The sequence below is a fragment of the Trichomycterus rosablanca genome, chromosome 13 (assembly GCF_030014385.1).
Source record: "Trichomycterus rosablanca isolate fTriRos1 chromosome 13, fTriRos1.hap1, whole genome shotgun sequence".
NCBI lineage: Eukaryota > Metazoa > Chordata > Actinopteri > Siluriformes > Trichomycteridae > Trichomycterus > Trichomycterus rosablanca.
The window spans coordinates 16,242,597-16,264,546 of record NC_086000.1 but is presented as its reverse complement, the minus strand read 5'-3'; the positions used below and the strand labels follow the sequence as shown (position 1 = coordinate 16,264,546).

The following is a 21,950-nucleotide window of genomic DNA, read 5'->3' as shown; positions in this document are numbered from 1 at the left end:
TCTGGAGTTTTTGCTGACCCCTTAAAGAAATATAACGTTACCTTAAAGTAATACATAAAACAGGCCACTTATTTCAGTGTAATGTAATGTATTAATGTAATTAATGCTAATATTAAATACTCGTGTACTTTTACAATACTACATCATATTATTCTCACACACAAGCGCATATTTTAAAACTAATTGATTTATTATGAAATTTTCATTATTCACTTTTATTAGCCTAATTGAACACAATATGAAGTTATTAATGTGAAATTATTGTGGGAATGCTTTCTACATACACTTAACCAGAGCTTAACACGCTCTGTTACATAATGCATAAAAGTCATGTAATATAAAAAAAAAAATGATTAACGAAATTCACCAAGATTTGGCAAATTCACTATTTACTACTTGACGACAGTTCAACAAGTTCGTATGTACAGTAAGGTGCTCTTGCCGTCAGTTTGTGAAATGTGCAGTAGCATACAACTAACAGCAGATGACGCTGTTTAATTATAAATTGTATGAACGGGGTGGGTCGCGATAATGATGGAACGCATAGTTTTTTTCTTCTAGTGTAGCGCATGTTGTCACGGGGTAGATTAAATTACTTAGAGGTAAAATATTTTTGTTTCAACAGTAAATTGTGAAATATCTTTCTAAACATACAACATAGACTGCCTCATTTAAAATAATCAATTAATAAACTAAATGAATTTTAGGAAACAAATGAATTTACACGCATTGTCAGAACACGTTGAAATAATGTACAGGAATATGAATACTACTACTAATAAGATTCCTGTGACGACTCATCCATATATATATATATATATATATATATATATATATATATATATATATATATATATATATATATATATATATATATAGGTATAGGTATATAGGTAAAATGTAATCTTTACAGTTAATGAAGTCCAGGTGGCTGAACTATGAGCTGTCAGTGTGATCGATGCCTAAAAGCGTCGTAAATATGGTTGCTTTTGTGCGTCTGAGGCGAATTGGTGAGTTGGCCCCGAAAACAGCCGTACACACGTCGTTAAACTGCTGTTGTCCTCATTAAGGTTGGATTTAAGTTACAGGAGCAGTCAACCTTTGAAAGGTGTTAACCTGCAAAGCCTTCTAATGGTGTCAGTCCTGTTTAGATAGTAAAGTCTACAGTCACCATTCACTGATACTGAAAAATGTCACAGGGATTGACTATTTTGACTATTTTAATTCGAAAACATCCACACGCTCGCCACGAATTGAAGCATAATAATATTAATAACAATACTAGTGATAATATTTATAATAATCATTGTAATAATTATATGTGTGTAAATGTGTTATTTACACACATACAATTATATTAGACTAAAGATTTTATAGGTTTGCAGGTTTCTTATAGCCCTGCTCCATATTACACAACTTAGTTGTTGAATCATTACAGTAAGTGCATACTAACGTTCATACACTTTATACACACTGTGTCTGTAGTAAAATCATTCGACTACCCAAATACACGTTTGTCCTACATTTTCTTTTCTCTTTTTGGGAAACAATTTCAGTGCTGGGATAGGCCGGTTCAGTTTACCTGTTTACCCAAAAAAATACTTGTATGAAATAACTAAATAGGTAATCCCTTTGACCTACTGCGCCACCTATCATTTTAATCACGGGTTATCATGTGAAGATTAATTTAAACCATTTTAACAGACACCGAGTAATAATAATAATAATAATAATAATAATAATAATAATAATAATAATAATAAACATTGTTTTGTTGTTGTTAATAGTAGTAGTAGTGGTAGTAGTAGTAATAGTATTAATATTCCTGTTTTTATCCTATATAAAATGTATATCAACTTGATACTGTATTGGTTATTAGTATTATCTAGCTTCGAAATATTAAAGTTTAAACAAGAAAGTTTATGGTGGCTGACGATCTCTTACCCATACATTATCCGTATGCAAGTTTAAGACCATAGATAATTTTACATAATAATCGACGGCAAATTATAATATATATCATGTATATTATCATGTTGTTACATCTGAAATATTTTATGCAATAAATAAGATAATAGTCAACGAATTAGTTTAATAAAATCGTTGCAAAGTAAATGGAAGATAATAAAAGTTGTTTTAGTGTATAGTTTCATACTTTCGTGTACTTATGAGATACTTAAATATAACGTCTATCCTTTTGAGCAAGTAAACAAAATCGTATTTATTATTTAAACGTAATATAACAGTTTTCAGTGAAATATCAAGTGTTCTGCAGTTTAAACAGTTAAACAATTTAAACTTCTTGTTAAATAAGAAACTAAAGCTTTCAATATTTAATTAATTGCTTTTTAATTAATTCCTACTTAAGGTATACCTTTCGGTTATGTTTTACCGTTTTAATCAAGTTACTTATTTGCGAGGTACATATATCATATACGGTTTATATAAATTAAGTCACTTTTTTCAATTTTCATTACGTCTAACGATTAGACGTCTAAATAGTCCAGTTGTATATGCATAAATAAAAGAAAAGACAATAACAAGCACATTATTGTTCATTAAAGGCGGACCTAAATTAAATACATCAAGCTATTCTTGTTAGTCATAATTGTGCTTATACAATCTTGACTGAAAATATTTTAAATCCTCTGACGCTGAAAAATTTCCAAGTAGCTTATATGTTCAGCAAAAGTAAACCAGAATATAAAAAAACAGAAGTCCTAAAAAACCTCTTCCCAGTAGGCCATTTGTCTTAAAAAAATGACAAACCCTACTGCTTAATAAGCACATAGCCTATGGTGTAATTGATTACAGTCTTTGTCTAAAAAGCATATACTAAATGGTTGGTGGCAACAAATCGCCAATTAATTGTCATATATTACCATGTGTCCTTTTTAGTCCTAGAGGTATAACTTTTGAGAGCACGTGGCTCATATGTATGTATGTATTTGAAAGGCTGCTTTGTGCTTTCTCTCAGACTATTCTATTCTGCCTTACAAATTTAACTCAATTTTTACTGATATCTCAGATGTCTGACAATACTTCTAGTGCAAAATTCGGTCGTCACCAGAGAATAACTGAACTTGAACCTTTCTCCGATTCCTCGTTTGTAAAAGAAAAAAAAAAAGTTCTATTTGAACTTATAAGTGTATACATCTGAACTGACACAGTACTGGATACTGGTTATGAGCAGCTGAACTTATATGAGCATAGTGAAAGCTTAATTATCATAGTTTGTTGAAGTTAACTAAAAAATCTTTCTAAAATTCCTGCCATTCTCTCTGACATCCAATTAAGCCCATGGTGTAGGCGCATGTGAGATCATTCCTTAATTTTGTGTTTTGTTGATCTACTTTCTATAGATTTTGAGGTAAACCACGTTGATGCACACAGTCATTACCATTCTAGCGTAGGTTGAATTCAAGATGAAAGACCAAGGAAGGAACAGCCATTAAAGCATGCATAATGCATCAACATACTCGCGCTTCCCATCATTAGCAAATGATGTATATAGCATAATAATGAACGACTGAGGGACTTTTTTCTTGTTTAATCAAGGTGTTACTTGAAGCAGTTTCTCTAATGTTTGAGTAATACCAAATAGTTTAAAATTGATTTATTTAACCATAAATGGAAACCATCGTTAGTCTTTTGTCTTTTTACACTATAGCCACTAGAGTCTATATTTGTTATTATCAGTGATCTTTGTATGTACGTCCCTGGAAACGTCGTGAGAAGTTTTTGCGGTCATGTGGTTCACTGTAATATTCACTGGCTTTCATCGCGGGAGGAAAATGGGTTAAAATAATAAAGTATCTTTAACGTAGCCATTTTTTCATGTGACCTCTGAGGTAGTTCTGACATGGCCTGAAGTTATACTTTTGGCCGCTTATCAAGCAAGCTGTTGATTCTCAGACACTTCTAATGCTGTTGTGGCTTTTGGTCTTAACGACATATTTTCCCTAGTTTGCAGGTGCCTTTTGATGCAAGAATGTAAGAAACTGTGCTCACTGATACGTTAGCTTTCTCAGCAATTTCTCTATAGGGGAAAAAAACCCTACACCTTTACAGGTTACAATGTTCTGCTTTTCTTGTCAGTTGCCCTTTTCTGGTCGTATACTATGTCCAGACGTGCAATATTGTCAAAGGGGATGTAGCAACACTATCTGTTTTTAACAGTTATTTACAACAGCGGTTTTTGTACGTAATAAACAAAATTTTAGATACCTCTAAGAAATGTTTGCATCAACTTTTATAGCTTAATGAACATCCATAGATGCAAAACACAAGTAAGCTGTTAATAAATGAATTGTTCCTTTTTGGTTTAAATCTAAATTTGACTTTATATTTCAGTTTTGGTTACCAAATATTTTACCTGAAAAATTCACACTTTTGTTTGCCAGTTTTTGTTGGTCTACCAGCTGTGGTAAACCTTTTTTTTTTTCATTTCTGCACTGCAATTTTATAATTACTGAACTGTAAACGGTTTAAAACACTGAGGCGCTGCGCTGTGTAATCTTTCCCCCATGTTGCTCGTCGTTTCAGTAACTGACTACTAAATTTAGTAAATACGGAAAAACTCATTCTAAAATGTTACAGTTAAAATAATGATGATGGCATTTTCTTGTCAATATATCATTTCTTGGATTACTTGTCAGTATATCATTCTCCTTAAAATGCTTTTGCAATACTACACGAGACTGGTCTACTGGGACATAAATACAAAGAGCATACTTTATGCTGTAACTGAAGCATAGTCTCGCATTAAAAACCTGTCAAATTACAGCGATTTGAAAAACAAACAAACATGTAATTTGAAGTTAAGTGGTGGGTTTTCATAGTAGGTGTCCACTGTAATCAACATATGGTCTAAATGATTTTGAGGTGTTAATATTTTATCTGTAAATTGATTTTTCGAACACCATTCGTACATACCCCTTTTCACACATTTACATATTTATATTTATACAAATTACATATTTATTATTATTGTGATTATAAATTATAATGTAATTATTATGAAACGATAACAACAACAACAACAACAACAATAAAAATAATAATAATAATAATAATAATAATAATAATAATAATTAGTAGTAGTAGTAGTAGTAGAAGTAGAAGAGAAAGAAAAATAAGAATAGGCATACTCGATATATTATCAATTATAATAATATTGATTATTATTATTATTATTATTTACGTATACGATTAAAATAAAACTTATTACATATAAAAAAAAAACAAAACTCAAGGTCATCCAAAGCCTAAAATGCAAAAACAAGCTGTATTTTATATATTTAAATTTTTATTTTTTATTGAAAAGTGTGTTTCTGTATTTTCACCCTTATTATGCTATGCTTGAAAATGAATCATGATAAGACGACACTCCTTTATCTGCTTAACCTGACAATGTTTTCAGCTGCTGGTTTATCCGTATGTGAACTTTTGATTTAGATTTTTAACGCGTTCTTTGTCTAAAAAGGTAAACTCCTGAAAACAAACGAAATCGACAGCTTTTTTGACAGCTGTAATAAAAACGAAACACGTTAAACAACTGAGAGAAACATCCTCGGATTTATATGCAAAAACTAGCGCAATCAAACAGCATAAGAAGTTTATATAAAACTTGTATTTATATAATAAAATCTAAACAAAACATAAAACATAATATTTACAAATAATATAGATCTGAGTTTAAGATTTGAGACTGTTTCCACTGGAGTGCAAGTGACCTATGTAACATGATAGTAGACTAGATTTTTTGGATAGAGTTGATCAAATGAGAAAGCGATAGAGACTCCGTGAAAATGTTCCCCTGAGTAAACAGGAAACAGTGATACAAATGACTTGCGAGCATCTTAGGCTCCCTATGCAAAGATAGCCAGTCTGTTCAAACAGACCTAAGTGCAGCAGAACAATAGCCTTCTACACTTGACACCAGGGACTCGGATGAGACCTCGATTGCTCGATTGCTCGATTACCTGTCAGAAAATTGGGACTAGTCATAGCACGAATTTAATCCTTTCTGCACAAGATTTGGTAAACAGGGTTCCAAGTAGAACCAGTATATCATGCAGGTATTCACTGATTTTGTAGCTTTAGAAATTAGTGAGCATAGTCATTTAGTAATCAATGTTTTATCATTAACGTGTAAAGGACAACAAAGAGGACATTAAAATCATGTACAGTGTAGAAACTACACAACCACCTGAAGAACATAGACTAACGCTCAATAAATACCTGCAGCAAGGATAAATCTACTTTAGAACCTATCAAACAAAATAAACATGTTTGTGTATATAGAAAGTAAACAAAACAAATGTAAAATCTATTAATTAAAAGTTTTTTCTCAAACATTAAAAGTGTTATTTCTACTTAACGCTTAAAACATGATTATTAACCATAATTACAACCCATACTTTTTAAGTTAAAACTAAATCAAATTCAAAATGCTGCATTATGTTTAGTAGAAGTGAGGCAAAACTCGCCACTGGCCGGCTTGTCATGTTAAATTCTTTAAGCCAATCAACGCACAGTAAGAGGTAACGGCGAAATGTGATTGGACGACGAGTTCTTACTTTGGAGAAAAGTTTCAAAGGCCGTCCCATCACAGCCGCGGATTGAAATGTAAGCCTGTCCTCTTTGCCATCAGGAAACACAACGAATTTGCCTCCCTCGTAACTAATCGCTATTGCATCTGTGAATTGATCGATTCTTTTCAGCTTTAACTGCAGACCTGAAAGACGAGCTAAACTGGAATCGGAACTTGTCAGTGGACGTGGTTATTGGGGTTTCTGTTTGTCATCAGAACCATACACGCAATGGGTGAGTGGCTTTTTTCATCCGAATCTTTAGCATGCATAAAAAGCCAGTGTTATGACATTCAAGTCTTTAATAGCATGAGTTTTACTTTTACCAAGGTTTTTGCCACTGTAGTACTTTTCACTAGTCGTACTGTCCTGCCAGCGTGATTCTGGTACAGAACGTCATCGATTATGGGGAAACATTTCACGTTTGAAATGTCTAACCTACTTTGCAGAATATGCAAACGAAGCGTAAATATACAACAGCATTAGACAGTTTTAAAGTTAAACTCAACGCCAGTTTTACAACGTAGACTGTGGTAAAGTGTAACATAGGTTAAGATGAAAATGGTCTATACCTTTTACTCAACCAATAATTAGCATGTATATTGAATATAAGTTGTTGACAGTTGACATTTAGGAATTAACTTTTTTTGAACTATGACGTGAGCACGATATTTAACTCGCGTCTACTCCTTTGTTTCGTTTCCCTTTTCTGTTGTTTAGAACCAGCCTTCGGGGAGGTAAACCAGCTCGGCGGTGTGTTTGTAAACGGAAGACCGCTACCCAACGCCATCCGCCTCAGGATTGTAGAACTGGCACAGCTAGGAATCAGGCCGTGCGATATCAGCCGACAGCTTCGGGTTTCTCATGGCTGCGTGAGTAAGATCCTGGCCCGCTATAACGAGACCGGCTCCATTCTGCCCGGTGCTATCGGCGGCAGCAAACCGCGGGTCACCACTCCCACTGTGGTCAAGCATATTAGGACTTACAAGCAGCGGGATCCGGGCATTTTCGCCTGGGAAATTCGAGACAGACTTCTGGCCGACGGTGTGTGCGACAAATTCAATCTACCTTCTGTCAGCTCGATCAGTCGGATCCTGCGAAACAAGATCGGGAATCTGTCGCAGCAGAGTCAGTACGAGTCAGGCAAGCAGACTTCTCATCATCAGCCGCAGCCCACACTGCCATATAACCACTTATACTCTTATCCGTCTCCGATCGCTGCCACAGGGGCTAAAGTACCAACTCCCCCTGGCATGGCTGCTCTTCAGGGACATATGGCTATGCACAGAATATGGCCATCTTCCCATTCTGTCACAGATATTCTTGGCATTCGGTCAATAACGGAGCAGCAAAGTAAGCATACTCTCAATTTTTAGTAGTGGAAACTTTTGTTGGCATAGTCTCTGTGTATGTGTGTGTGCACGGTTAGTAGATAGCAGATTAGTAGTCACTCACATTTTCTATAGAATTATAAGAGCTATAATCCAGTTTAACCAAATACTCACACCTATTTAAACAATAGAAGATATATGACATTGATATAGCTGGCAAAATTTGAAGAGCGTTTAACTGTAGTTTATAGTAGATTAGCTTCAACTACTGCATAAAAATGTCTGAGGGATATGTTAAGAGTATAATAAAGGGTATCACAGACTGGCAGGGACAGGACGTTGACATGATCTCTTTTCTGGTTGGTTCTAGTCGTGGCACTTTTCAATAATTCAAAATATTACATAAGGTAAGAATACAATGAACAAATACGTCATTTCGGTTATGAGTTGAATGTTGGCTTAATTTTGGCACTGCATGGTGTCTTCTTTATACCATGCTTATAGTGAAGAAATGTATCCAAGAAGGTATACCCTTCATTTTACAATAAAAAAAAAACAGAGAAATAAAAAAAAAAAACCGAGTTTGGTTTGTAATGTTACTTAAGATGCCACTAATTATTACATTAAAACAGTATGGTACAGCTTATCTACTGTTGATTTTTTTAAAGAAATTATAGCCTAAAAATGGATACATTTCTTCACTATAAGAATGATATAAAGAAGACCATGCGATGCCAAAATCAAGCCAATATTCAACTCATAACCGAAATGACGTATTTATTCATTGTATTCTTACCTTATGTAATATTCTAAATTATTGAAAAGTGCCACGACTAGAACCAACCAGAAAAGAGATCATGTTAATGTCCTGTCCCTGCCAGTCTGTGATTAGAACACCGTCCAGAAACTTGTCCCTCTCGAAGGCTGCAATCTAGTTCTCTGACCTTTAATAAATGTGACTTCAGCTCTTCTTATATAAAACACAGCCATTCGAATCCAAAAAGAACTACAACAGAGGAACGTGTACTCAAAAGTAAATGTTTTACACAAGTTATGCATTTCCAAATTAATCACATATGTTGGGGACAGGTTCTGAATGCTTGAATAGAGTGTTATGTGCACTGCGGAGTAAGACGTTTAGAATTAACGCAGCTTGTTTCAAACAATGCATAATAATCCTAGTGTTTTTATAAAAAGAAGAAAATAACGATTTTGCCATTTTTGTAGGACAGGTAGCCCATATGAATAGACATCCAAAGCAGATACACATACAAAACACACACGCACCTCTACTGAATTAACACCTTCAGCGATGAATTAACACCTTAAGTGTTCATTTGTGTCCAGCTGGACTTGTATAAACTCTGTAGGTGTTAATTAAAGATTTTGGCTCCTCGTATGACCGCCACGATAGTGAAACGCTATAGAGCACTATAAATACACGAATTTCGTTAAAAAAAAAAAAAAAAAAAAAAATGGCGACAAATCTGATAACTTGTTCTTTTTAGTAACTACACAAATGAACCACTTGTCACTGAAGTATCTGGGTAGTATACTTGCTATTAATCAAAACCATTAAAGAAAACATAATTAAAACTAATGATTTTGTGTTCTGATGCAAAAAAGAAGGTAAAACGCGCTGACTCGGCAGTGACAGCTGTTTAACCTAAATTCCGTTCAAGGAACAAGGGAATTGGAAGTCTGTTAAGTCTAGTTTAAGCTGTCTTTCTGAAGCCCACGCGTGACCTTTCTCACTTCCATCTTCCTTGTCTCTGTTTTGCCCCTCAGTTAGTGACATTGCGCCGTTTTCCAGCGCCAAACTAGAAGAATGGAGCACTATTAGCAGGGGTAATTTCTCGTCAGCCAGTCCCCACTAGTCAATGGCGTGGATAAGCCTCACTTAGAAGCTGAAGCTTTACCTAAATTCTCACAGGTACAAAAAAAAGATAATCATCCTATAAATAATAAATACTCATTTTAAATACAAAGGAGAAATAGGAGTAATAAGAGTCTGTAAACGATATAATTTACATTAATTGATATAATTTAATATTCAGTTAATATCCACCACCATTTAAACTGACAGGAGCACGTGTGTGGTGTGCTTGTGTGTGGTATATGTGTGCACTTCTGACTTTTTTTCCTGAATTACGCGTAAGCCAAAGCTTATTATTACTATTATTATTATTATCATCATCATCATCATCATTATTTACAACAATAATAATAACAATATACAAAGTGGATTCACGCACTAAAAAGAACAAATCAACCTAATATATTTAAATATAGCATATGCTAAAAATAAGATCATTTGTATGACAAACTAATTAACTTTTTCATGTACTTGTATGAAATACATGTAATTGGGTAACCTATGTATTTAATAGACCAAAAATTAACACATAAAAATGGCTCGACAATTTTAGACTGAATTTACTTTATTTTTATTTTTTATTTAAACATAAACATACTATATAATACAGCAACACAACTGTTGCCAAAATGCCAAAACAATTGCCAAAACAATTTTGTTATTTTTAGATAGGTAGAAAATTAGATAAACTTTATTGAACAAATAAATAATAAATTATTGAACTGAATTAAGTGTAAGCAAATACTTTTTTTCCCCAGAAAGCTTATTTATTTTTTATTTTAAACCTGAATTAATTAAACTTTACTTAACATATTAAAGTACTCAGTTTCTAGCCACGTTGCATATATTGTAGTACTGTGTAAAGCGAATTGTGCAATTTATATTTTTAATTCTACTTGCAAATCTGCTATAACACGAAATTGTATTGCGCGAAGTCGCTTAAAATAGGACAATGGTGAATTTAAAAAGTAAACTAAAAAAAGAGGGTTTTTTTTGCTAAACATTAGATTAAGGCTTTAAGATTTGCACCATTATGCAGCATTAAGGTTAGATATACAAGTTAAAGATATAATTTTATTTTACAATAATTGTATTAAATATGATCGTGATGTGTCGTTTCAGTATACTAAATGTGATGCAATTTAGCAAAGTTTAAACACTTAAATGTACAGCTAAAACGTAATATCTTAATGAAATACAATTTACTTCTATTTTATGCGGTTTTTCATTTCTTTGAAGCTGTTTTTTTTCTTAAGTTGCTTCAGCAAAGCTAAACTAGGTGTGTGTAAGGTGCAATTTCTGGCATCCTCTCTAAACAACACAAAGCATTGAATCAAATCGTGTGATCACATTTTTTTTAACATTTTGAGTTTTACCTCGTGAATATAGTAATCTGATGAAACTAACCTTTCATTAGATTGTATGGCGTGCATTAATCATCATTTAAACTCCTAAATCCAAATGCTTAACTTTTTTTTTCGAAATACCCTGTAAGTGGTTCTAAGTGTGAAAATATGCTTAATGAAAGTCTTGCGCTTACAGTAAACAGTGCACATTTCCATACTAAACACAGTGTAAAATAGTAGGCCTATACGCCACGATGGGTTCCTGCCATAAGCACTTTCTTTAGGCTCTTCATTTAGTAAGAAAACACGCACGTTTGGCTTTAGCCCGTTTGTTTAAAGCTAGACAATAAAATACAACACAACAACAGAGATTAATGATGTAAGCCACCGTTAAATGAGTTTTTCTAAGGCTAGAACGATGCTATAGGGCATTGATTAATCGATTATTACAGGGGATTAGAAGTTTATGTCTCGTGGAATACGACTAAATAAATCTTTATTACCGGTACATACGCGCTGCCTAGACGCTTATTATAACTCTTTACAATCTGACTGGCTTAAAGTTATTTATCTACTGCGCAAAGAGTTGTTATGGAACATTTGAAGTTAGAGAATGTCGCTGGCTATAAATTATTCTACCAACCAGACAAAATGACATAAAAGTCTAAGATCTGAGGTCTATCTAAAATAATTTACTGTAAGTAACTGCTAGGATGGCAACATTACAACATAAATGATTGACAATAATAAGCTTATTATTAAAAAATAATTACGTGCTTGTAGTTTTACGTAATTGAGATAAATGATAAGTTTGCTGTCTAATAGTTAAAAATAATCAATACATTTAATAAAAACAATTTTCTTAGTGTATTAGCGGTTATGTACTAATAAGTAATAAAGAACATATATACATAAAATCCTGTTTAAACAATTGCATAATTGGTATTTTAATTAATGTTAATTATTTAAGATGGCTGTAATTAATTCTTAGGCTATACATTTGTACATTTTATGCATTGTAAAATGAAAGGTTTATTATTAATTACTTTAATAGTGTACTTGAAATACGGCGTCGTTATGTATTAGTCGTTCTTGTTTAGTCGAGGTCTTTATTGCTGTGTTTTGTTGTTTAACACTGCTGTGGTGTCTATAAAACATTTAAATGCTGAGTGATAGGTGTGTAGGCCTATTTCATTAATATGTTTTGTAATTTTGTATTTAAGTTATTGCTCATTTTAATAATTGCGATTTTTAACTTGTATATGTAGTATGATAAAATACAAGAGGCATTAAGTCAACAAGATGGACAATTAATGGCAATTAATCTCAGCTGTAATTTCATAATCATGACAGGCCAATACATTGCATTTAGTTTGTCATAAAAGATAAAACGTTTTGTCGATAAATCTAATATTAATAAAAATAATAGTCCCGTGATAGGTTGTAAACAAACATGTTGAACTAACCCTCTGACATGACAAACGATTAATATTTTTCTTCTTCTTCTTCTTCTTCTTCTTCTTATTAACAACATTACGTTAACACTGGCAGTCTTTGTTTTAAGCAGACCTATAACAATAAACTGCCATTTAAGAAAAAAAAAATAACTCACCAAAATTTCATTGATGGCTATTCATTTGATTTTGTAAACGATGTGAGTAAGGACTTTAGTTACTGTGGTTACTGCTTGAAAGAAATAATGGTTCGCATTTAAAACGCATTGATAATTACTACTATACTGTACTACTGTACTATACTTGTTCTAATGCATGCAGTCATTTGTATCCGTATAAGCCTATCCGTATGGCTTACATTAATTTCACCATCACAGTAAGACACCAAAAATCCACAAAGTCCGCCGAGACACAAGATATTTAATTTAAATTCAGTGTAACAAATGTAGGTGAAAAAAAAGACTTTTGCATTATCAATGGTTAACCTGCCTCTGAATTAAGTGAATAATACTGTACTTATTTGTATATGCTACCATAAAAGCTAGTATTAGTTTACTAAGATTAAACAAGCAATGGGTAAGCTTTTGACCAGATTATGCTCATCTGACTATAGTTCACTTAAGTTAAAATTAAGTTATATTGTTAAAAACCTGTAGATCTATTCTTTGAAATGTGCAGACAAAATACACAGTCAAGAACCAACTACGAACAAATCCAAAGGGATTTAAGCTATTTCAATTGTTAAAAAAAGATTTTCAGTAGTCACGGACCACCCAAGTGTGTGTTACTTCTATGCTAAAACACTTTAAACATTTTTCGCCACTTCTCTCTACACTGACTTTCTATTTTCCATAGAACATTTTATGCCTTACATCCTACACTGCTGTTTGGAAGTTTTACTCTTATAGATATGTAAATCCAAGCCTCAGTCTTAATTAGTTTCCCAATTGACACTCTGCAACCTTCAGTCCTATATGATATCAATTGCTGTTTTAACTCACACACTCATGATTCTAACACTCTCCACCTTCACAGACGCTGAATGGATTGCCCACAGTGAACAGCTATGTCACAGCGCCCAGCATCCATCCTTATCATCCTCCCACCCAAGTGTCGCCTTACATGGGGTACAGCGGCACCACGTCGGCCTATGTGACCGGCCCCACATGGCAGCCGCCCAGTGGCAGTGCTCTCTCTCCCCACAGCTGTGACCTTGCTACTCCGCTAGCCTTCAAGGGTATGGCAGCAACCCGGGACTCGATGCACCTCGTCACTGCCTCTGCTCTCTGATCTCTAAGGGGCTCAGAGAAAGAGGACAGCTTGTGTGTCAGGACTTTCAGCCATCGCTGGATGGACAATGTTAAGTTTTTGATATATTTATGAGTGACTCACCGGAAGAGCCATGCTCTTTCCTATTTTAGACCCCTTGAACTCCATGTTTGCTAGTGATGGAGAGATTGTCTGTCCACACTGCAGAATGTCCTCATAGACCACATTGCAGATCAGAGCACAGTGAACCTTGCTCATTAATGGATTTATTGCTAGCTCAGTCTCAATGATGTTCTTTCTGTGAATATTTGTTTTTTAAATTAAAGAAATGGAAACAAAACAACCATATGTAAAACAACAGGTCAGTCTGCATGTAAGTGTTTCAGGGTATTATAAACAGCTAAAAGTCAGATGTTTTGCTTTTGTTACCATCACATTTTGATAAAATACTTTTTTTAGGATACCAATTGATCTCTTCTAATGTATGGCAGTGCTTTAAGGAGAAGTTTTACTTATTTATTAGTGTGTAAGGTATGTTAAGTGCTGTGCAATTATTACAAATGAATGCAAGTAGAGCCATTATGAGATAGATATGATGCACATTCTGACACCATTAGCACTCATTCATGCTGCAGTAAGGACCAGTGAAGCTGCACACTTCAAAACATTGCACAATGAAATTGAATGTATCTTATTAAAGGTGACAAATGACAGACCTCAATTTATTGATCATTTTTCCAAGTTGACCACACAAAATAGAATTGTTTACTATTATTATCAGGAATAATAAGTGTATAAAGATGTAAACAAACATTTTGGGCTGGTGCTTGTAAGCAAATCTTATGTGACGACAACTGTGCTGACATCACTTTCTAAAACAATAGCGGCGTATCTCAATGTCATTGTTTCTTTTCCTGATTTGTTCCAGATTTTTGGCAGCTTCCTTGAACTAGAATGTTAGTTGAGAACTTTAAGTGAATACAGATCAGCACATCAGACTTTGAGGATATGTATTAAAAGGATTTTTGGTTTTACAACAACTAAACAATGCATATTTTATGCCTTTCCCAGAACTTTTTTTAACAAAGCACCCAGAAACCTTCATATATGATTATATTACATGGTTTAAAAGTTGATTGAATTTCGATACATCATAGCTTACCAATCAATTTGTGTAAAAAAAAATCTAAAGCACTAATTCTAACTTTAGAAGATGTAGATACACTAAACAAACAAACAATGTTTTAGTTTAATGCTTAAGAAAGATAGGCAACTCTATTAACAGAATTTTGCTTTTAATGTAATAAAGCAAATTCATAATGAAGAATCTTAAAATTTTTGCTAATACTCCATGCCATTTAATTCTTACCTGTAAATGTGGAAAGCCAATAGAGAAGTTGCAACTTTCCCCCATGTTGCAACAGTCTCCACATGTCGCAGTGTAAACAGCTGACCCAGTGCTGCTGCTGATTTGACTTGGAAAACACTTGCACCCTGGCAGCGTGGTCACGGACCGTTGCTTCGGAATCATTGCGACCGTACGTGAACCACCTAAAAAGCACCTTACATACAGTGCATGTCAGACCACCACACACACATTCTTGTGACGCCATTATATTCAAATAAAAAGCTTTGAATGCCATTTACGTGTCTGCTGGGTTTGCTGACACGGACGTTGACACTACACCTGCATGAACTCACCACACAGACTGGAACCATGTATTATACAAAGGACCCACATTCCCTACCACGTACTTCAGTATATTAGGAAAGTCCAAATTTTTTGCAGAGCTAGAATGGTTGGACTAATATCTAAATATCTAAAGAAATAAGGGCTGGGTATTTACAGTAATTTATTTTTTATAAAGAGCTAAACTGCTAATAAAAAAAAGTCTTACAGAATATCTAAATATGAAAGACTAAATATTACATAGCATTTTTTTTTTACTTTTAGCAAAACGTCTAAAAGCATTTAAGCATTAAACTGTGCCTAAAATAAAAAATGTAATTGTTAAAATTGAAGTTCAGTGAAAAATGTGTAACAACTTTATAATACCATATTCATTTTGGGCCCTTATACCTCACTGGATTGACAACAGTGCTACCTTTACGTAAAATATATTATAAATGAATAAATAGATACATTTAAATTTTAGAAAGATAGATACTTACCATGTCATAAGAATGCAAGCATACAGTCATGGGTTCTGTAGTCTTTAAATTGAAGCTTCTATTTAGCAAAACACACTGCAAAAAGACAGAAGAGAATTTACGTGAGCAGAAAAAAGATATGAGAAAGATATAAGAAAATGGCAAACCGGAGCATTCATTCATTGTAAAATTATGAACATGTTCAATCAATAAACAGCACAAAAGAACTACGATGGACAGAAATAACGGCATGGTAAAGCATGTCAGGACAAACACCTTAAAGTCACCACTAAAACAGAAAGAAAAAAAAGTACATGCTCTCCCTCTCTCTCACACACACAACACACACATCTGTTTGGGATTAAATCCTATGAAAAAGCAAGTCAAATGTCACATGGTTATCTTTAGCTGACTGTGTGCAATCAGGCTTCAGTCAGGAGTGTGGTTATTTTAACACTAAGCAGGGTCTACAACAATACTAGTGAACAAGGCTAAGGTGTGAGCTTGGTTTGAAAGGACAGCTGACCATAGGCAGACTCATTTTTCTGGTGTATTAGAACAACATGTTCTAAACACACACAGGTGAGTTTGGGCCTCTCAGTCAAAATGGATTCACATACGGAACGCTCAGACTGACTTAAAGTGTTGATGCCATTTCACACTCCTTAGTTTATGAATACCAGGGAAACCCCCAGTAAATATGTACAGTGTAATCAGGCTGAAATGTGGGGTTTGTAGAAAGAGGATTTAACAATACCAGTAATTTAGCCTAAATAGACTTAATCTGGTTCTAACAGATAAACAGATCTAAAAGAAGCTAAAGAGGTTTGTATGTCAGCAACTGTAAAAGAATTCTCGAGAGTAAAATGATGGATGCTTATGATGATAGATGGAATGTGCTATACTAAGACTTAAACCTACTACTGAAAAGCCTCAGCAGTTTGAAACAAAGACAAGCTGAAAGGACAGACTGTTCATATAACACAGCATTCCAGCATATAGACCTTTTATCAAGTATTTTCTCACTGCACAGGTTCCCCACACACATACACAAAAAGACAAAGTCATTTTTTAAAAACAGTTTTACATATAAACGAGACCAGTAAATGCTTTTACACAATATGAAGTATGAAGATACAAATATATACAGCTAGCTATAGAAACACAAAGACACCAGAGCTTTCAAGCATTGTTGTTTTATTTGCAGTAAGGCTGGTAGAAAATAAGTGAACTGAAGAAGTAAAATGTAGATGGAGAGAATACAGGAACACTTGTACTTTCAATAAGATTACATACACGATATGTTCAAAACTATGAGGACACTAGTTTAGGTTTTTTAGCCACACATGCTTTACATGCTTTGTATAAAATCTATTACGGTCAGGTATCTGTATACTTTGGCTCATACTGTGTAAAATTGTGATTGTTTTATAAGAAGGTTATATCTTTAGTAACCACTTAATGCTGATCAGAGTAGTCAAAGGTTTGTTGCTGGGTAGCACACTAACTCATAATCAAAGTTGAACAGAGAGAGGGGTAATGTGCAAAATATTGTGAAATTATCAAAAACGCCTGCTTTGATCCTATCATGATTAGGTATAAAGAATCAGTAATAAATGGCTAAGTCATTTATAAGTAGGTGTGAGTTGGAGTTTTAACAAATTAAGAACAATGTTTTTCAATAAATGATTGCAAGGAATTTAGAAATTACACCATAATATTTCATAACACTTCTAAAAGATTCAGATAATCTGGACAAATCGCTGTGACCTTCAATTGCTATTTAAAAACAACATGATTCTAAAAGAAACAAAAAACTTCAGTCTCCCATTTGAAACAGGTGCCACATTATAAAGCACAATATACAACAAAGAAGACCCTGGACTGTTCAGCAGCTAAAGTGTTAAAAAATCTAAATGTTACAAACACAATAACTCGTCTCCTTAGTTCCCAAATCACTGAACATTGTTAAACTAAAAGGCAATGCTATTTTGTGGTAAATATATCTCTGTCCCAATTTTTTTGTAATGTGAGAAAGTATACACAAAAACAATAAAGTTCACCAGTTGATATAGAAAACACCTTGTTTTGCAAATCTAGGGTTTGCAAATAATGTCAGTTTTTATTTGTACTCTTCCTACTGTCCCAACTTTTTGGAAATTGCGTTTGTGTAATATAAAAAGGATACACAATCTTTTTTTCTCTTACTGTTAAATTTTTTATAGTCTGGAGCGTCTTTAGGTCTTTAATTATATACAAGCCATAAAAAAGCAAGTGGGACACAGCAAAACTGAGCCTCCATTTCTTGTTCACATATTTGCATTTTTTGGATGTTATTTCAACTTAAGTTAAGCTGCATCAGCCTAAAGGCTAAGAGCTGATTGACATTTTAGCAAATGTGATGGCTGACAGGAATCCACAAAGTTTTGTCAGCAAGGCTCTGGGAGAAGAAGGAAGGACAATGCTTTAAATGAATGATCATAACCAGTATCAACAAGCGGATGTGTTGCAAGCACATTAGCACATCAGTTTTTCATCATTAAGGATTTTTTTCAACCAAAAATTTTTTCTGCTACAGTTCTTCATGCTCAAGAACACAGGGTACACTTTTAAATGACATTTATTTATTATTGATAATTATTATTATTATTTTGAATGTTTAGTTAAAGTAAAACCAGCAATAATTCAATAAAAATAGTAAATAAGAAGTAAATAAGAAGGCACAAATTGTTTAATTATATATTTTTTATTTTTTATTGTTTGGTCAATAGGCACACTTTTAGAACCAGTAGAAGCTTAATTCCTTGTATTTTATGAGAGATATTCAGTTCAAATGATCTACAATAATCATTCAACAACGTTATTAGTATTTAAGTAACATAACCAATCCTATTTACCAGTCCATAGGTTTCCTTATTCTTTGTTCTATGTTGTATTGAACCAAAATTTAGACACCTTAGATTCTTTACGCACTGTTTGCCTTACAAGTGTATTAGATGCAAAAAATAACTTTGTTTTAATTACATTTATGGACAGTTGGTTTAAAAACAGTAACTAAGTGATTACAGTGTAATTACTGAACAATGATGGCAAACTCTTTAAAAAGCTCAACTCCACAAACAATCCACCAGCTGATTTTTTAAAATAAAACTGCACCACAGTGTAACTGTGATAAAACAGATTTTTTTCATTATATACTGCTTTTAATGTATATCTTGTATGAAAGGGTCTTTGCTTTAATATTATTGTACATTTTTCCCCAAAGACTTGCACAGTACTCACATACCTCATGTTGACATACCTTAAAAACGGTGAACCCTCAAATGCCCAAATATCTAATATGTTAAACTGAGTGCTAAACATGTTGCATTTGTGTTGGTTTTTATATGGAAAAAAATAGCATTTTATCAATTTTATCAATCTAGTCAGGATTGCGACAGGACTGGTTCCTCCAGGAAACACTGAGGGCAATACAGAAACACCCTGGACAGGATGCCAATTCATTCCAGTGTCAGGTTCATAGTTATTTATTAATACATTTATATCTAAACCTACTGGAAGGTCTGATTGCTATAAAGCAAGTTTTAGTTAATTTTGTTCCAGTGCTATGCAAATGTTTGCACTTAATTGTATATTTTATAAAAGAAGCAATCGTAAACAAGACAAGTACACATTATTTTGGTATTCTTATCAACAGATAAACATCCGACAGTGAGGTGTTAATCTCAACTCAGCCTTAGGGATTTGATCTGATCACATTTCATGCAGGGGTGGCTTTAATGCAGGGGGACTGGTGCGTGTAGAAGACTGCAGTCTTTGTATGAGACTGAAACATTGTTGTAAGTCCAGCATTTACTTGAAAATGCTAACCTTTATAAATATGCTAGCACTATGTGTAAGAACATGATTATTTCCTCATAATTAACTTCTGTCAAAATGAATAAGGAGAGATGAGAGGTGATTGCTAAACAACAGAAACATCAATGTAGAATGGTGCCAGGCCTGTTAAACAGTTGATAATTAGCTGCTTTATTTTTATATCGGTATGACACAATGGCAGTGAGTTTGAAAGATGTTTCATGTATGGTATTTTGCACAGGTTAAAATGATGTAGATCTGAGGGGAGATCGCTATTTTACATGACCAGTGTGTTGTTTGCTGAGTGGCAAATCTCATCACCAGTTTCTTTGTAGCCAGCCGGACACATATTCATACACCAGAAGCATGATGGCACCTCCTGCACACAATGCACAAGAATCAGTCTACATGTCCAACAGTCTGGGTGTCCAATCCAATCCCTACAGGGCTGGTGTAGTGGTAGGTTTCTATTCCAACCTGAAGCATGTCATAATTCCAAACTGTTTAATCAGGTGGTGCTCCTGTGTGGTTGTAATAAAACCTACACCAACACTGGCCCTTGGCGAAAGATTAGACGACCCATCTTATACAAGCTGGTAAAAATAAATGGCTTTGAATTACCTGGTCCGAGCCTTAAGATCTTCGGGATCAGTCCTTTGTACAATGCAAGGTATCTTTAAGAAATAGACAGTATATGTAATACTTTTATTTTTTTATTATTAGAAATTCTTATTACAAAGCAATACACACAGGCACTCATATAAGAGAAGATGATATTCCAATTCATCCAGTTGATATTCCTTAATAACCATCTTGTAAACATTATTATATTAACACAACAGTCCATAAGTAACTACCTAGTTCACTAGTGGAATATTGGACTAGTTCACAATGGCTACAGTGGCTGTCAGAGATTCCATTTATATCAATAAATGTTTTTTTTGTGATTCATTTAATAATAGTTAGACATATAAAACAAATATTAATGAGCTCAAATTCTCACTTTCACAGATAATAGGTACAATTTTACTGTTTATTGAATTCTTCATTTGCATCATACAGTGCTGTGAAAAAGTATTTGCTAGCTTCCCAATATCTTTTAGGTTTGCATATTTATCACACTTATATTTTGTTATCAGATCACTTTTAATATTAGACAAATATAACCCAAGTAACATGCCTTAAAATGCATAAAATGATGATTTCATTTACTGAAGGAAAAATGCTGTTCAGCCCTACCTGATCCTATGTGAAAAAGTAATTGCCCCGTAGCTACTAAATCAACCAGTTAACCAAATTTAATTAAAAAAATAATAATTTTAGTAGTCACGCCCAGGAATGATTACTGGCACACCCGTTGAACCTAAACATCACTTAAACACTTAAACTTAAGCAAACTAGAGGGTCTCAAAAAGCAGCACATGATGGCACTTTTTAAAGAGATTCAAATACAGATGTGAAACAAAGTAACTGAAATCTACCAGTCTGGAAAGGGTTACAAAACCATTGCTAAGGTTCTGGGACTTTAGCAAACCCCATTCAAAACCATTATCCACAATGAGAATGCATCGATGGGAACTCAGCCCACCACCGCTGAAATCTCAAGCTACTGAGTTCAAATCTTAACTCTGCTGTCGGCTGGCCAGCTGCTTACACAGACTTGACTGGCCATGTCTGAGGAATAATATTTTTGTGGACTGTTAAATTGAAGGTGGAACTTTTTGGAGGATCTCCGCCTATCAGTTTGTGACAAGTGCAGTTGGGTTAGACAGCAGGGCAATGATCCAAAGCACACAAGCAAGTCCACCTCTGAAAGGTTTAAAAAACAAAATTAAGGATTTGGAGTGGCCGAGTCAAAGTCCTGAATCAAATCTCTCTGACATGCTGTGGCAAGACCTCAAATAGGTAAATAATGATTAAAAATACTCCAAATGTAACCAAAATAAAACAATTCAGTGAAGAAGAGTGGGCAAACATTTTTTTTACAATGATAAATGTGGCTGTTACTGCCAAGGGTGGCAGAACCAGTTATTAGGTGTAGGTGGGGCAATTATTTTTTTTTACACAGGTGA

The 21,950-nt window shown here is 33.8% G+C and overlaps 2 protein-coding genes across 5 annotated transcripts in view; one reads left to right on the top strand and one right to left on the bottom strand.

Annotated features, from left to right (window-relative positions):
- The first annotated feature begins 979 nt into the window (after positions 1-979).
- pax9 (paired box 9) lies at positions 980-13,890 on the top strand. The gene is given in 6 exon segments (XM_063007927.1): positions 980-1,010; positions 6,726-6,828; positions 7,258-7,946; positions 9,713-9,787; positions 9,790-9,857; positions 13,636-13,890. Coding segments are annotated over 6 exon segments (1,221 nt in total).
- A 6,135-nt stretch (positions 13,891-20,025) lies between these two features.
- The window catches only part of slc25a21 (solute carrier family 25 member 21), a 160,462-nt gene continuing 158,537 nt past the window's right edge, over positions 20,026-21,950 (bottom strand). For all 4 annotated transcript variants that reach the window (XM_063007732.1, XM_063007731.1, XM_063007733.1 and 1 more), the window contains 2 exons: positions 20,500-20,552; positions 20,026-20,257 (listed from right to left, as the gene is read on the bottom strand). In XM_063007732.1, coding sequence (XP_062863802.1) covers positions 20,196-20,257; positions 20,500-20,552 — 115 coding nt within the window. In that variant the 3' untranslated portion in view covers positions 20,026-20,195. The remainder of the gene's footprint in view (positions 20,258-20,499; positions 20,553-21,950) is intronic.